The sequence below is a fragment of the Rhineura floridana genome, chromosome 1 (genome assembly GCF_030035675.1).
Source record: "Rhineura floridana isolate rRhiFlo1 chromosome 1, rRhiFlo1.hap2, whole genome shotgun sequence".
Classification (NCBI taxonomy): domain Eukaryota; kingdom Metazoa; phylum Chordata; class Lepidosauria; order Squamata; family Rhineuridae; genus Rhineura; species Rhineura floridana.
Window position 1 is genome coordinate 204,095,872 of NC_084480.1, and position 18,497 is coordinate 204,114,368.

Consider the following 18,497-nt stretch of genomic DNA (forward strand, 5'->3'; position numbering starts at 1 on the left):
TTAGAGATAAAGTTATCAATGGCTTGGATAATCTTCTGGACTGGAATGACGTGATGGAGTTTGATATAGTGAAAATCTATGGAATTAACTGCAGCCATGTGACAATGGAAAAACTTTCAAGAGATGAGCCAGTGCATTTTGTAAAAAAGAAGAACAGAGATATGACTTTACAACAGCATTTCAGCAACTTATTCAGAATGGCTGGCAAGAAAATATTTGGGATAGAGGAAATTCCCATCAGACTCTTATTATATGACTATGGCTATGACAGCAAGATTATTATGGAATACTGATAATGGAAGATTGGACACTGAAATTACTGGACTTAACAGGACTATTGAAGATGGAAGATGAAATTAATAGGGATAATGGAATAATGGCTATTGAAATTATTGGACCTAACAGATTTTGATGAGATGGATTAATCGAAATGTTTATTTGGACTATGGTTATGACAATAAGATTATTATTATTATTAACGAGATGGATTAATCGATATGTTTATTTGGAGAAAAATGGATAGATATATTTCTTAAAGAATTGAAACCTCTCTTTGACTTTTTGTGGAAAGAATAAAGTAATGTTTATGAGATTTGATGATTAATTAAGATAACTACTGGAGGAAAGTGATTTTATAATATGATTTAAGAGACAGGATTGTTATATATTGTAGACTTATAACTGATTTGATTGGTGACAAATGGGAAGTCAACATTTTATTTTTTTGTTTAATCATTTTTGTTTTGTTTTGTTTTTTTGTCTTTGAATGTTTTATGACTTTGTTTTGCATGTTTTATGAAAATTTGAATAAAAATTATTGTAAAAAAAAAAAAATGAAAAGGCAGGTAGTGTTTCCTTTCTCGTGGAATCCACTGGCGCATGGTTTTGAGATGGCATCTACCCTTTATTACGTAAACGGCCAATTCAGGGAGGAGAGGCTAATGCCCATTAATTAAACTTGTGAGCAGTGGTATAGCATCGGGACAAACAAGGGATCACTACCACAGCATTGTTCCCTCTGTGTGACCATTCTTCCGCCAGGCTGGCTACTGCTGGGAACAGAGTGCTGCACCGAATGGACATTTAGCCTGAACTCTGCGCTGTGATTCTGCACTGTGAGCTGAAGTGAAAACCCACAGTATTCAAAGCAAAGTCATTTCAACTCTTGTGTTGGTGCCCTTGGCTCTTCCTTTTCTCTCAGCTATTGTGCTTCATGGACGCACCAGCCCCTTTTCACTGTCTGCCTTGGCCAAGGTCAAGAGAAGGCCTTCCTCCCGCCCCATTTCCTCAAGCTTTCCTCCCCTCTGTGCACCTAGTAGGAGGAGCCATTGTTAGACCAAGCTAGAGCAGAGCTACAATTGAGTCAGTTTAAAAATAAACCAATGCAGTCAGGAAGCCTAGAATTACTTGCACAAACACTTTCATTTTGTACAAAAATGGATTTATTATGCATGTCTACTACAAAGCGTGATAATATTTTTAAAATGCAGCTCTGCACCTCTGATTTCAGCACAGTGTTGTTAACACTCAACTGCACAAAAATAATCTATTGCCCAATGTATTTCTTCACACTGTCTCATAAGAACCTCCCATAGGCTACACTAGTGTGGCAAAAGTCCTAACAGCATTGCTGCTTTCTGGACTCTTATAGGCCTTGTGATGATCTCCATCCCTGTAGGTCCTTTCAAGGCTATACTGCGTCTTGGCCGCCTGTCTCTTCAACTCCCGCACACTTCGAATGGTGAGAAAGCACACTACAGCACTTGGGAAATACAGGCAAGCCACCAGAAGGCCAAAGAGAGCCACGGATGCATCTCCACCCTGCACGATGCAGTTCATTGAAGTGTAGCCTCGCCCTGTGTACAGTCTCTCTCTCTTCTTGCACACTTCAGTTACGTTGACTTGCATGACAAAGTGGAGGTAGAGGCCAACAGCTGCTATGTACCCCAGGAAAGCGAGGATGTCAAAGATGCATTCTGTGATGAGCAGCCGGACTGAGAGGCGATGAACTGGCTTTCCACCAGCGATGAGGAAGAGCAGCGTAAGGCACAGCAGGGTTAGGCTGAAGGCCACACCGCCATAGACACAAGGAGCTCTCATCTGGCTGTACTGCATATCCAGGTCCCTCACCTCTTGGAGCTCAACTCCTTCAAATGGACTATAAGCAGAATTGAGGTTGAAGGAGCCCAAACCTCCCATGGAGGTGAAACCAGCAATGGATGCCTGAGCTGCTCCTATACAGATCAACACCAAAATGTTAACTATTATTTCAACAAACTGCAAGATCCCTGCAGAAAGAGAAAAAGAGGAAAGGACATGAATATTATTTGTACAAATATATTTCCTTGGACTGTTCTGTTCATAGCATTGGTTCTGCTGTGACTCATGTAAAGGTATGTACTTATAGGCTTCATTTAAGTTTCAAAACCCTCCCATTCAAATATGCAAGTCAGAGAAGCATCAAAGCAGTGGTGTAACACTGAACAGCTTACAGACCGGCAATAATATAAATAAATAATCCAGCGATTAAAACATGGCACAACAGTGCAGATTATTATTACCAATCTTTGTACCAAAGTACACAAATATTTATGGGATTTGCAGAATAGCTGTGTCTCACATGCAGCTGGATCACACACACTCATTGCATGGCAAAACTGTTCCTGACTATTACTAAAGATGGAAGGGTTTATATAACTGAATACTGCCCTGTACTGTAAGTAATTACTATTCACAGAAAACAAGACATCGGGGAGATGGTTCTACCCTAGGCTTCTGCTTGACATCTAATCTAACCCCCTACACCTGCAGAAAAGCTTAGATGCTGTCCAGCCTCTGTTTAAAAACCTCTGCTGAAGGAGAGCCCACCACCTTCCCACGCAGTCTATAGAGACTCTTTTATTGAAGTCCACTCAATGCTGTACAATCCTGCACCTACAGTCTGCCATGGAACCTGATTATGTAATACAGTGCTCTTCAACTATGGGTCCCTAGATGTTGTTGGACTACACTTCCCATGATCCTTTGACCAGCGGCTAAGCTGGCTGGCGATGATGGGACTTGTTGCCCAAGAATATGTGGGGACCCAAGGTTGAAGAACAACAATGTAATAGTCTTGGGGATGGGTCTGTCCTGTGAGAGAGGACTGTCTTCATGATGTGACTTGTGGGTTCACTGCTAAGCAAAATCTGTAACAATAAAGGCAGCTCTTGTCTGGATTTGCCCTTTTATCCTGTAACTTCAGCCAACTGCATTAGCCATGTGATGCCTGGAGTTCTCACAGAGTAGCCTGCCCATGTGAAGTTTTCACCATAGGATGACTCAAAATGAAAATATATAAGCAGGTTTTTCACCAAAGTCCACACCAGAAAAGATGGGCGAACAGCAACATAAAACAAAAAAAGTGTAACAACAGAAAGCAACCAAATCCACCACAATTAAACAATAAAACATGAACAGATTGCAGATCCAGCAGCTTAAAAACCACCCAGCTCAGGTTGAACTGTGGGAATTAACCAATACTGAAGGCATGGCAAGAAAGGGTAGTCTTCACAACTGATGAAAGGGGTGTGATGAAACTCCCTACCAGTTCCACAGTGCAACTGCTGCAGCTGAGAAAGTTGCCCCATGCTCCCGCCTACTGGTGGGATACAGAGTAGATTCTCCAAAGATCTCAACCAGTGGGCAGGAGCAGGTAGGAGCAGGTAGTCCTTTAAATACAATCCATTAAGCCTTTAAAGGGGTTGGACCCAGAAACAAGTAGGAGCTGATTAGGAGCAAATAAATCAATTTATATATGCTGCATAGCAGGCCATTCTCGCAACAGCATTGTGCAGCCTCTTCAAGGGCAGCCCAGGAGTGTGCATTGTGGGTCAAATCTGAATATGACCAAGGTACTGCTATAGTGATCAGATCCACCTCCTCCAAGAACAGGTGCAACTGACACAGCCACTGAATCTGTGCAAAACTGTTCTTTGTTTCAGTCTCCCGCCAACAGGATAGAAAAGCCCCAGAAGATTACATGTTCAATGTGAACAGGACATTGATGGATTGAACAAACGTATATCCCACCTTTCCTTGCAAAGGAGCTCAGAGCAGTGATTAAGGGGTTCTTTGAGTACCCTTTGTCATTCTCTGTAAATTATGCCAAATTCACATTGGATTGGCTAATGTGGGAAACAATATTTTGGACTAGAGAGACCTTCAATCTGACCGACACTATTCTTCTGGTCGGAGTACATCTTTAACTTTGCAAACGGGTGCTTGATAGGAAGTTAAGACCAGGTTTTAATACTATGGAGGAGGTCAGGAAGTCAAACAAAACAGCTGCTGCAGCCAGACTCTGAAATGAGAGTGCTCCTACCTTGAATCAAGACAAGACATTTAGGGGGGCGGGCAGAAATCCCATTAGGGCTATTAATACAGAAATTGAAGACTCTGGTACTGTTTGTCTGAAACAACAAATGTTTGCAATAACCGTTTGAAGATATGTAATGAGACGCTTACAGTCACCTCAGCTGCTGGAAGGGGCTCAGAGTGATGGCCGTGCCTTGCAGTGGAGCCACTTTAACAATCAGGGTGCCTTGAGGACCTTCTGAAGTCATTTAAGTACTTCTTCCAAAAAGCTTTTTGGTGGAGTGAATTATCTCTGCCAGGAACTGAATCAGTACCCATTGGGATTGCAAATGAAGCCAAAGCATATGACCCAAATGTTAAGCCATCTTTTTCCACGCACTGATAAAATGGGCCTGAACACCTTTGACCTACATTATTTTGAGGAACATTTCTTAATAGTTAGTGTTGTACTGCCTTTCCAAAAAGAGTAATTGAGCTGATGCCCTTGTTCTGCTTTGACACTCACACAGCATAAGCCGGGTGGGGAACCTGTGGCTCTCCAGATGTTCCTCCAACACCCATCAACCCCAGCATGGCCAATGAGAAGGGATAATGAGGGCTGTAGTCCAGCAACATTGGCAGGGCCTCTAGTGCCCCTGGTATAAATAGGCTTAAAGGAAATCCTCCATGAAGGGCACAGAACCCATGTGCAGAGAGATGCCATGAGAGAGAGAACCTCCCCACCCTGAAGTGTACACATATTGCAGTGCATTGGAGCACTGTGAGGAGGGACGAGATCTCTGTCTGCCTCTCCTACCTCTGATTGGCAGCGCTCCTCTCCACCACAGAAGCTACTGAAGCGCAAAGTCTCAAGTAATTTCCAAGACAGGAGAAGGGGAAGGGAGCCCTGTGGGGGATTCCTCTGTTCACATACTCTGCGCTTTTGTGACCCTAACACTGCAGAAATCATTAAAATTGGGTAGTCCATATAGTAGAAAAAGAAAAACCTGTCAGGACAGTAATTTGACACACTGAACAAGATCAGCAATGTTATTTTAGAAATCTGAGTAAAGGTGTAAAAACTGCAATAAAGACTTTTGATAAATGTGCCATTTAAAGAGCAAACATTGACGCTTTTGAACATCCATCATCATGTGATTCCCCCCCCCTTTCATGTGTACCATTGGACTGCCTTCAAGTAGATTCTGATGTATGGCGACCCCATGAATAGGGTTTTCATGGTAAGCGGTATTCAGAGGGGGTTTACCATTGCCTTCCTCTGAGGCTGAGAGGCAATGACTGGCCCAAGGTCACCCAGTGAGCTTCATGGCTGTGTGGGGATTCAAACCCTGGTCTCCCAGGTCATAGTCCAACACCTTAACCACTACACCACACTGTTCCATTAATCAGCTAAAAATGCAATCTTTTCCCCTCTGTTTTCAATTTAGGACAACACTGAAATCTCAGCTACAGTATTGTGCCACTGATCAAATGCCTAAGAAGAAACACAAAACTAAATCAAGCAGCATAATGTTAAGGCCTGTCCACCAATCAGATAATTAGTTAAGAGAAACTGTCAGCTATGACTGATTTACATACACTGCAATCCTTGGCATGTCTATGGTGATGCAAGTCCACTGAGTTCCTAACTAAATGTATAGGATTGCAGCCCAAACTAAAATAAATTTGCATTGGGACAGAAAGGCGGTTTATAAATATTTGAATAAATAAATATAAACCTCAGCTGTTTATATCTCTCTATTAAACATAGAACTACTTTCAGTGCTGGAAGACCATTTTTCATATTTTTCTCACTCATCCTTACAACACAGCAGAAAAAAAGATATTAAAATTAACCCTCACCTATTCAGTCAGATCACACTGACTAATGGCAGCAGCCCTAATCATTTTCCAACCAGGATATGTATTTTAAGGGTCTGGTATGCAGAAGTTCTTCTCCAGGTTCTCCTCTTCCTAATAAGTAGAAATTCATTTGTGCCCCATTTCTAGGTGGTGGCAGCTTTTGATGTATTATGAATATATCCCCTACACGCAGCCAACTACCACTGGAAGTAGCGTCTTGCTTTGCACATAGTAATAGCCACCAAATCAATTCCCATAATTTATTATTTATTAAATTTATATTCTACCCTTCCTCCCAGAAGCAACCCAGGACAGAAAACAAAAACACTAAAAACTTACTAAAAACATAAGGCTTTAAAACGTATTAAAACAAAACATCTTATTTTACAAAAATCTTTTTGAAAAACAGCAGATGTCTTACCAGCCAAAGCTGGTAAAAGATGCCCCTAGCCACAGGTCACCTGGGCCTCTAGTGACAAAGATGGATCCAAGGGAACCCCCAGTCTACGAACCTGCTCTTTCAGAGCGAGTATAACTCCATACAAAGCCTGAAAGCTGGATGAGCCTGAGCAAAACCAGCCGTTAATGAGAAGAAAACCAAACTGACAAGCATGCTGTGTAAATCTGTCTTGTGGACGGCCTGTAATGAGCTAGTTTTTTCCATGTACAGGAAGAAACAACAGCTGCAGAAATTAAGTTTTAAAAGCAGTTATGCAGAGGTCAACCCAGTGCAAGTGGGTAACTAATCAGGCTTTTCCTAATAGCAATACCAGTTACTTAGCAGATAGCCAGTAGGGGGCAAGTTAGGATAAGCAATGATAGGATAACTAACGTTAACATTTTATGATAGGATAACCTGTCATTGACACTTTAATACTGCAGTCAATCTCTCACAGAGGGATACTCTGCAAAGTATACCGCCTAGAAGGTAACTACCAAGAATACCTGTGTTGTGTTTCCCTTCTGTAAAGGAAACTTGCTAAACCAGTCTTCTATTTATTAGCTGTTGCTAAGTGAGAGAAGACAGTCAATTGTTTATTCCTTTAATTCATAATAGGGCAATAGTTTTATTAGGCCTGTGAAATGTCCTAGATGTGCCAGACTTCTCAACAACTGGAACTGTTTGCTTCCCTGGGCTTTTGAACCATGTTTTCCTGTCAGTGTTCTTTTAATTTTTCTCCCCGTTTCCCAACCCTTTTTCCTTCCTGGTGGTTTTTTTCTAGGGGGTCAATTATTACTCAAGTCTTCTCAGTTTCTTCCCTCAGCATTACCCTTCCCACTTCTTCCCTTCTGCTATTTCCCCAGTCACAGCAATGGCGGTTTTGCCTCAGCCACAGTGATTTGCCTTTTGCAAGCATTTCTCTCTTTTTTCCTCTGTAGCTCTATATTTGTTTCCAGTTTCCTCTTGCTGCTCCTGATTACTGTTTTTATTAAGTTTGGTTCCTTCTTTCCTCTCACCCATTTTTTTTTAATCATTCTAAGTGCATTTCAGTGTAGTTTTCCTTATAACGTGGAACCCTACAATTAGGTGCATCCTTTGCCCCCCTCCCCCATATAATGAGCTTTCATTGTATTATACATAGTACGCTGAGCAGGCCCACCCTTAGCATGTGTGGAGCCCGGGGCAAAAGCATAGTTGCCCCCCCCCCATGAGCACCACTTTTGTATTTTCTGTTTTTATCTCGATCTCGACTTGCATTCATTATAAATATCTAAAATAATAATCAATCCAACCGCCCCAGCCCAGCATAAGGGGGGGTTGGATTTCAACCTTAGTCTGGATCCAAACTTAGGTCAGCTGTATACTTACATAAACGCTCAAGTGACACCAACCCCAAGAGATTTGAAATGACCCCAAATACAAAACCTGATGCTGGCTTTCCTGAAGATTGTGGAATCCAATAAAAGATTTATTTATTCTGTTCCACCACTAAGAAAGTTCAACTAAGGACTAAACATGCTATAACAATAGTTCCAAGATTCACCCCCACAGTGATTTTTATCAGTATCAAAATACTTCCTCGATTCATCAGAGAGGATCAACAATGATGCTGTGTATTACAGTGTGTGACTTGAAGAGGAATTTGGAGGATTTTAAAGGAAAAATCTAAAGCATTTTTGCATTGAAGCTGCAATTCTGAGGGCGATTCAGTTGAGGACCAGTTTTCAAAAGGAGTGAAAGACAAATTCTTTTATTATTATTATCCTGGCTTTCCTCTAAAGCCCTCAAAGCAGCACACAAGGTTCTCTCTCTTGCTCAGAGCACTTTCTGGATTGGAACTGAATGAAGTCTTCAGCCATTCTACTGCCCTTTTAAAAAGTAGACTACTACTTGAATGATCTTTGGCAGCTTAACACTGGAAAGGAATGAGGCGATCAAATGAGACAAGAAGATTGCAGTAGTCTAGTCAAGAGATTACCATGTCATGGACCAGAGAGGAAGAGCCATATTTTTGCAGCATTGTAAAAGGGAGAAGAGACATAAATTGGTAACAAACAAGAGAGAGAATGTGGTCAAAGATAAAGCCAAGGCTATATGCCTATAAAACATGTAACTGTGAAATTTGTTAAATGTAACAATTCTTTAAATAGAAATTGTTATACATGTATTTTTGCTACACATCTATGCCTTACAAAACTGTAATTGGCAGTGGCTTCTCAGCACATGCCCAAGTCGTGCATGTAGTCATCACATGCAATGATCAACGTATGAATTGCAAGTGTATACATGATGCCCACCAGTATCTACCACTAATGAAGTGAGTGGAAAACTAGCAGTGCACGCAGTACTGTTTAAACCACAGTATTTCCTGTACTGGAACTGAAGAAATTCTGCATCCATTCGAGAGTTAAAGGCTTTGAGCTATTTAATTTCCCTTTTAAGAAGGCAGCTAAAGTAATTTGTTGTATGCAGGTGGGTGGAAGGGAGACATCTGTCTAGCTCTGTACAAACTGATTTAAAGTTGTTTGTCTAATAAATATTTTCAGGTAGACTGTTTATAGGTAGACTGCACAATTTTCTTAGCACATGCCAGAGCACCCTTGTTAGAAGAAAAACATGGAGAAGCATCAAGAAAAACCTTGAGGAAAGTTGCAGACTAAAGTGAAAGAGCCCCAAAACGGGGGCGGGGGGGAACCAGCCACAAGATTTAACTTGTATGTGTAGCTTTGGGAAGCAGCTATAGATCTCTTTTGGAGCCACTCTGTGTCTTTCCAGTTCGACTCAATATTCAGAACTGAATTAGATCTGTTACATATAAATCTTTGTTTCTTCCCATTCATTGTAATGGGGAATATAAAAAAGGCTATACCTTTTTCCTTTTCACAGAAGTGAATGAAATTTGCAAGCACAATAGCCCTTCCAAAGTGGATCAAGCCTGCCAAATTGTAGGCAGAAACATCCAAGGGTTTTTGTGCAGCACATCTTCAAAGTTTAATTTTTCAAGAACAAAGCATAAGTCTAACTTTTTAATTCTCTGTCACAAACTGGATGCAATTTGAATGAATGGTCACTACCATTGCCAGGCTCAGGGGCTGAGACTGATCCTGTATCTTTAGGAGAAGAGAAAGTCAGCCAAGTGCAGGTGTTCTTACAGCACTGTAACGAGAAAAACCACAAGGTGGAATTCTCCCTCCCCCCTCCACAACTTTTAAAGATACAGAAGACCTCTTGGTTGCCAGGCCCAGCCTCCAAGAGGTCTTCTGTATCTTTAAAAGTTGGGGAGGGGGGAGGGAGAATTCCACCTTGTGGTTTTTCCCATTACAGGGTTGCAAGAACACCTGCACTTGGCTGACTTTCTCTTCTCCTAAAGATACAGGATCAGTCTCAAGCCCTGAACCTGGCAACCCTAATGGTCACCCATTTTGACGGGATGAAGCCTGCCAGATTTTAGACTGATAGCTGCAGTGGCAGCATAAGGACACACATTTCCACCTTGTGTGGGAATGTCCCACGGTAGCCTCCTTTCGTGAATCAGGGTGAAATAACATCAACTAAATAACAGCACAGGACTTGTTACCAGTACTAAATATTTGGGACAACCAGAACATAGATGGGAAAAGTAAAACTTTAGTTGGATAGCTCTTGATGGCTGCAAGAATATCAATTTCTAGGAAATATTTGTAGTGTAGCATAAAAAGGTATGGTTTAGGGCAGTTTCAGAGTTGACCACTAAAGTGCAACTATTTAGGGAATAAATTAAAAAGACAAATTTTATTCCATTTGGTATGGCTTCATTGATTACACAGAAATATTGGGAAATCCCAACAGAACACCAGAAAGATGATCCCAACAAAACATCAGAAATGCACTTATATGGAACCATTAAGTCAACTGATTTATCAGACATTTCTGTGCAGCAACAGACAATCTTTTCCCCCTTTAATTAATATTTGTTGTTATGATTAATGTATGTATTATGAAAAGTGATCCTGGAAAAAGTTCTTCTAGTTGTTTATAATCATAAATATTTTGTTTTACTCAATAAAGTTTTCTTTGATTTTTTTTAAGATAGCTGTAGTGGTTCTCTCACAAGGCAGACCATTTTGGGTGGGTGCAATAAGAGTGTTGGAGATGTGTGTGTGGGAAAAAAGAGCATGGATCCCCAGGAAGACTGGGGTGAGGAAAATGCCACCCCTTATCAATGACTAAGAATACAGCCTCTTCTCCCTTCAAGACAGAGAAAGAATTCTCCATTGACTAGCATAAAGGAACTGTGGGGCGGGGGAGGGCTGTGGATTTCCAGAAAAGGCTGGGGTGGAGGAAACTTCTATCCTCCCACCAAAGACCCTGTTACCACAAGAGTAATTGGTGGGGGTGGGACTTCTCCCCCCCTCCCCAATGGATTTTTGGGGATACAATTGAGATCTCTCCATTGACTTTGCCATACAAAATATACCCGTGCATTTTTCCTTATTTCCTTATGGCGGAGTATTCATCATCTTTAGGATCTCCATGGTTCAGTAAGGCTTCAGTTGACTGACAACTCCCAGAAAAGGGGATTTGCAAGGGGGTTGATTCCCAGTTCATGAGCTGTCAGTGCGTGATATTTGTGAATTTAGCACCATCAATATACAGGGCACTTTACAACATGGTTCCTGCCCAAAGAAACTTACAATCTAGCTGTGAGAGAAAACAGACGAAAGGGAAGTATGAGGAAGGCAACAATGGGCTCATATCATGAAAATATAGCTCCACATACTTTGGAGAAAAAATTAATCTAAGAAGTGTTTAATCTGATTACTATTTGTCGTTATCACCATTTGGCCTGATGACACACACAACCACCACCCTTTTTATTTAAAGTAGTATTAATGGTCCAGAGCAGGGCTAGGGAACCTGTGATCTTCCAGGTGCTAGAGGACTACAACTCCAGTCAGCCCCAGCCAGTATGGCCAATGGTCAGGGATGATGAGATTTGCGGTCCAAAATTGGAGACCCAAAGGTTCCATACTCCTAGTTAAAAGGAAGCCTTCCCTTCTTCCTTCTGGTCCCTGGGAAAAGAGATTTGTCCAGAAGATGTTAGCAAAAGTATGTCAGCTATGTACATATTTTAAAAGTGTGTCACTTGTTTTTGGATGCCTGAAGAAGCCAATAAAAGAGAACTGCCGGTTTCTGTCCTGCCAGGCAACACCTATTTGCCCCAGGTTCTTTTATCTGACACACTTCCAAAATAAACCACCATTGCCCCTGGCAATTCAGAGTGATTAAAATAGCTTCTGCCTGTGAAAATGCACACAGTTTAGTGCATCTAGAGAAACTAGGGTGCTGAAATTTTAACTACATAAATGCAGATACATAACTATTGACATTATAGTGTTTTTTCATGGTGTTTTTTTTAAAGATTCAGTTTTCTCATGTGAAGATTGTACTGGACACTTAAGATGCTTTATGATATCTCTTCGTTTACAAATATACAGGGGGGGTGAGGGAGGGAGTACTCAGACAATCTGTGCTTTAGGCCAGATGTGGGCAGACTTCAGGCTTGTCAAAACTACTTTGCTTTTTTCTACTAAAACCCGAAGAGCTGCCAACCAGAACCAGATGCAGAGGACACTTAGACGGAATTAAAGAACAGGATGCCCTGAGCACATTCTGAGTCTAGGAATTAGTTTTCAGTACCAGGACTGAATATTGCTCACAATACTTTCACACAAAATCCAGACAAAGTTCATTCCCTCCCCCGCCCACCCATTTCAGCAGCATAGTTTAGATGAGAATAACCATTCTGCTGCTGTTATTTATATGCAGAAACCCTTACTTATTGCAAAGCAAGAGATCTTCATCTACCTTTTTGCCCACCCCTGCTTTAGGCTCCAATTCTATACCCGCTTACCAAGAAGTAACTATAATAAAATAGGGCTACCCATGGCTGTGAGCCACAATAGCTATGTGGCACACCTTCATGTCCAAAGGCAGTATGCTTCTCAACAGCAATTGCTGGCGGATCAAGGAGGGTTGTTGCTTTTGGAGGAGCTTCCCAGAGGCATCTAGTTGGCCACTACCGGAAACCAGACTTTTTATATAATCCATCAGGGTTGCTCTTATGTTCATTTGATGGTTTCCAAGAGGACTCAAAATGAGTTTTGTTCTGCAATAGCAGGGTAACTATCCAGCCAATAGTTTACCCATGTTCTATTAGGAAACTATTAGGAAATCTATTAGGAAATTATTGTTGTCTGAAAAATCAGTAAATCTCTAGATCTGACATGGTCCCACAGCAGGCCCACACGGTTCTAGTCTAGCTCCATCCTAACCTGTCAGATGCCTTACTGCCAGCATCCCAACCCAGCACATCTTTCCATGGGGAAGGGCTGTAACTCATTAATAGTGCACCCACACACACTGTCTGCAAAAGGTCTCCAGTTCAATCACCAGCCCCTTCAGGTAGGGCTAGAAAAATCTCCTGTCTGACCCTTTCGAGAGCCACTTCCACTTCCTGAGCAAAATGCACCAATGGCCAGTTTGTTGACTGAGAGGACACTGTTGAACACTGTGGGAAATGGGAGGGGAAAGAGCTGAAGGACATAATTGTGTCCTTATGACTGCAGGAACACATTGTGGAGCTCTGAATAGGTTTGTTTTATTTTAATTTTTTTTCAAAAACGCAAATTAGTTGAACACTACTTATCTGAAAACACAAGAGACCTAAATATGACTAGTTAGTTTGGCTGGCTGTCACATGGAAAGAACAGGACTTAAGTTAATCTTCCCTGAGGCATCCAGTTGGCCACTGTGAGAACATGATGCTGGACCAGATGGGCCGCTGGCCTGATCCAGCAGCCTCTTCTTAGTTGAGACTAATTTGCTCCACTGGCTTTAATGGAACTCATTTAAGATTAATATCCAGCCAATGTTATCCATTACGCTGTATTCTGCATTATCAACAAGGATCAGCAATGAATGTGGTAAAGAAGTTAAGAGTGTTGGACTAGAACCTGAGAGACCAACGTTCAGCTCCCTTCTCAGCCATAAGGCTCATTGGGTAATCTTTATCTTTCAGGGTTGTTCTGACAGTAAACGTGTGTGTATATGTGTGCGTATTCAAGGAAGAATGGCATATAAATGCAGAGCTTGGAAAAGTTACTTTTTTGAACTACAATTCCCATCAGCCCAATCTAGTGGCCATGCTGGCTGGGGCTGATGGGAGTTGTAGTTCAAAAAAGTAACTTTTCCAAGCTCTGTATAAACGTAATAATAAAATAAAAACAACCATCTAGTATCCTATGAGGGAAGGTTTTTGAGTAAATGAAAAGGGGAGGAAGCACATCATGTATTAAAAGGTTCCTACATGCAGGGAAATAGCTCCAAAATTGCATATATAGCTAGCTAGCATACTTTCCTGGAGTCAAGGTTCTTCGAAACATAAAACACAAATAAATGCATATTTATTTATTTATATTTATTTATTAAATTTATATACCGCCCCATAGCCGAAGCTCCCTGGGCGGTTTATTTGCATCATTTATTTGCATCATTCATTCCCAGATATTTGTGGGTCACAGAATTTGATTTTTTCCCTAAAGGCAGAATTCTAGATATTTTTGGCACATGACCCTGATCCTAAAGATGAGGAAATTCTTATTCTAAGACAGCATGTCCTCTGTTCCACTTAGTTTAAGATTCTGATTAGACTTTCTGGGGTTTTGGGGGGGTAGTTTTCAGACACACATGAATTCATGCTGGTTTATTAATGCATGAGCATATCCTGGGGGAGGGCAAATCACTTTATGGCTATATCCTAATTTTATTTGCTGATGGAATTCAGTTTAGTCTCTCACTCATTTGCAAGTGGCAAATGCCCTTGTTGAAGCAAACAGATGACAGTGGAGATGGAAAGAAGCCACTGTATGCAGTGCCTGAGCTTAAGTTAGAAACCTGAACAACAGTGGTCAAGGAAGCAAGATATTTACTAAAATACAACATTAAGTAATTGTTCCATCATGCTTTGCAAAGAAACAACCTCAAAGGGGTGGGTCGCTGTGTGTGTGAAAGAGAGAGAAAGGGAATAAACTGGGAGCATAATTGAAAAGGAGTGGAATTATGCCTGGACAAGGACCACTGGAAAGCACCACACAAGCTCCTCTGAGGTTTCTAAAGGTCAAACAAGCAGTATAGATCACTAGTAAGTTTGGCTAGCCTTTCTGAGCGAGGGAGCAATCCAAACCCAACATCTGCCAGGATTAGCGAGTTGGGATCTGGTGGATCTCTGGATGAGTCAGCTGAACCCTGGCTCAGCCAGGTGTATGCCAGTGTACGTCCCCAACCCTGGCTCAGCTGGAGACACCAACACAAGTCCTCATCCTGGCTCAATCAAACCTGGCTCAGCCAATGCCGGCATAAGTCCCCCAAAAAGGGCATTCCAGGGGCAGGATGGGACTGAGGAGCAGATGGGTACTTACACTGGATCCTAATTCCATTCAACTCAGGCATGTGACCTGGCAACCTGGCAGAACTTACACTGGCAAAAAGGGTGGTGTAGGTCAAACTCTCTTTTAAAGGTTTGTTTTCTCTCTGCCAGGTTTGGACTGGATCAGCCAGCAATAGCCTCACTCCTGAATGGTGTTTGGATCTGGCATACTTTACACCAGCTTAACTTAAGCTGGTCTAAATTACATAGGTAGGATGATCCCTAAATGGGGAGCCACAGCAGGGAAAATGAAAGTCTTTGCTGTAATTCTTGTGGAGGTTATTGTCAGATGCTACACAGCTCAGGTGCTGGCTCCTCATGCCACCAGGCAGTGCCGGATTTAGACTTGGTGAGGCGCTAAGCTATATAAAGCTTGGAGGCCCTTTGTTAAAAAATTACACCATATATATATATATATATATATATATATATATTCAGTACACATAAAATTTTAAAAGCCCCCCAAAAAATTCTGAAATTTTTTGAGGCCCCTGTGGATTGTGAGGCCCTAACCTGTAGCTTGTTTAGCTTATGCCTAAATCCGGCACTGCCACTAGGGCTAGTGGTCAAAAGAGGTAATAAAGGACTAAGTCAGGCAATTCGCCCGCCTAGCCAAATATTATTCACTCTGACAGGCAGTGGCTCTGCAAGGTCTTAGGGAAAGGTCTTTTCCATAACCTGCTATCTGGTTTTTTTATTAACTGGAAATGTTGGGGATTGAACCTGGGGCCTTCTGCATGCAAGGCATATGGTCAACCACTGAACTACAGTTCCTCCCCAAGTGATTGCAGCTGGAGCCCTCACACAACAGAAAACAGGTGACACCAGAGGGCCAATCTGGTGACAATGTTTGACATACCACTCCCAGCTCGACTGCTTTTTTCCAGTCTGGACAAAATAAAGAGAAAATGCAGTTTCAACACCTTCATGCTTGGATTTCTTTCTGTGCCTGTAATATGCTAGTAAACAACTCACAGCCGGGCTTTAATGACTGCAGTGAGAACACTCCTGGAGTCCCTAAATGGCAGCAGGTAGGTGGGTGAGTGGGTGAGGGAGCACAAATTCACCACCCTTCCCAGTGTGCTGCACAAGAGTCGGACAGGGATGCTTGCACTGGGTACACAGTGCCCTATACCAGGTCATCCCACCCTCTGTTGTAGTCTGACTGACAGTAGACCTGCAGGGTCCCAAGCTGAAATCTTGCCCACTACCCGATCTTTTTTATTGGCGATGCCAGACATTGGACCTGTATGCAAAGCAGGTGCTCCACCACTGACACTCCATTCCCCACCATTTTCCTGACTTAAAAAAACATACTTCAAAGCTGCTCTTTGCTGTGGGAGTCATGAGAGGGAGGTTCCTTTTATATTTGACCCCTCCCCCCCAGTTTAGGGAAGGAAAACACCTCCCTCCTGCTGACCAAATCCAATCTGCCTCCTCTAGCCAACTGCTTTTAACAACAGCAATAAAAAAAAGACACCAGGAGATTGGATCATGGGTCTCCCATGTCTAGTTTGGCCTTGCCCACATGCAAAAGCTGAAAGAAAAAGGTTGAGGGTCACTTTTGTTTCTTGAAAAATGAATACAGGGCTATTCTATATCTGTCTACTCAGAAGTAAGCTCCATTGAGTTCAATGGAGCTTACTCCCCAGTAAATGGATACAGGATTGCAGCCTCTGAATCTGTTTGGTTAATTTAAATTTGGTTAAATTTAATGTTTAAGGTTTAATGTTTTTAATTGTTGTAAACCGCCCAGGGAGCTTTGGCTATGGGGCAGTATACAAATGCAATAAATAAATAAATGGTAGCAATGCTGCTGTTTCTTGGGTTTGCCTTCTTTTTTTTTTCTTTTTACAAAATGTCATTCTATTTTAGAATTTAATTCTGTGCGGTTCCTTTTCTTACTGCAAAATCTCTCTCAAACTCACAGTATTCCATGAAGGCTATTTTTACTTTTCTGTCAAACTACTGAAAGAGTCCCGTTTAATTCTTGCCTCCCACTTATAATGCACCCTCAAGACTGTGCTCATTCTATCAATAAGACGTTTTCTGAGTAAACAGAGTTGTTATACACTTGGCTTTATGAAACTATCATGCTTTTTTTGGGGGGGAGGTCTAGCTACTCAAACATGGAAAACAATGCACCAGTAGAAAAAATAACTAGACAGTATTAGCTAAAAATTGTTCTAAAAACTGCAAGACCACTTCATCAAGTCCAGAGGTCCACCTCTAATTATATCTAGGAATACCACTGCTGGAAGAATTGACTGGGTATTTTAATTTGGCAGATGGGCAACACTCATCAGATGCATTCATATGAGCCTCTGCTCTACAAAAGGTTCTTATCAATTCACTGTCGGATTTTATCCATGTGGATATCTGTTTATTGTGTTGTTGGATGCCACAGATCAACAGATCAATGGAGTAAGTTCCATGATTGCAGAGCACACATTACTAGGCCCCTGGAGGGCCAAATTGTTGTACGGCCGTAAGTGTGTGGTTATCATATCACATAATTCTCTGGTTGCAACCGCTCTCTTATGACATTAAGGGTGTTTCCAGACAGGGAGTTAATTTTACAAGCAGATTTTATTAGATTTTCCTCAGAAAGGTTAAGTCCAGGCTTTTTGTGGGGGCGGGATACGGGCTAGCATTATGATGTCAAGAACTTTGTGTAGGCACTGCAAAAATGTGAGGAGCCGCAATCCCACAATCAATATCCATCTACAAGCCCCCTAAGTAGCTACCACACTATGAAAGATTGTCTGAGTCCATTCTTGAAGTACTTTTTAGGACACCTGTTCTGCTTCAGGACAAGGTAGGCTAGATTCAGACATTCATTCCTAAACAATCACAGGAGTCCTCCTCTAGCTGTTGGGGTTGTTTAGGGCTACTATCCACCACATTCTCAACGGTTGACAGCACAAAATAGAGGCCAGCTTGCTTACCTTTACCCACCTTGTCCACACTCTAAGATATGAGGAAGGAAGAGAAGAAGCTGCCTCTGTCCCTTCCCACCCCCTGCAAATCAACTCCTCAGCAGTTATGGCTATTTCTGTAAACTATAGTATTTGCACAGGGCTGGCCTTGTCATTAGACAGAGTGAGGCATCTTCCCCAGGCAGCTGATTTTGGGCACCATAAAGGGCAGCAAATTGGTAGTCATTTAATTTATTATTGTGGTTTATTGGGATTTTCTGCTTCAAGTGCCAAATGAACTTTATTGGCCTTGGGGTTAGGGTGATTATTTGCTGCTTTTGGGTTGGCCTTGGCAGTAGCTGATCTAAAGGCAGCTGCTGCCAGGGGAAATCAAATAAAACAGCTTGTTTTTAAAACATGGCCACAACATCTGAGGACTTGAAGGGGTTGATAGAGCTGGTGAACAGGAAGC

General features: G+C 41.8%; 1 protein-coding gene across 2 annotated transcripts in view; it reads right to left on the bottom strand.

Moving 5' to 3' along the window:
* Positions 1–1,443: 1,443 nt before the first annotated feature.
* LOC133364281 (MARVEL domain-containing protein 3-like) overlaps positions 1,444–18,497 on the bottom strand; it is a 28,585-nt gene continuing 11,531 nt past the window's right edge. The window contains exon 4 of one of the 2 annotated variants that reach the window (XM_061584744.1): positions 1,444–2,234. In XM_061584744.1, the coding sequence (XP_061440728.1) occupies positions 1,597–2,234 (638 nt within the window). In that variant the 3' untranslated portion in view covers positions 1,444–1,596. Of the gene's footprint in view, positions 2,289–18,497 lie in introns of both variants that reach the window. The other variant, XM_061584670.1, reaches the window with a different exon arrangement.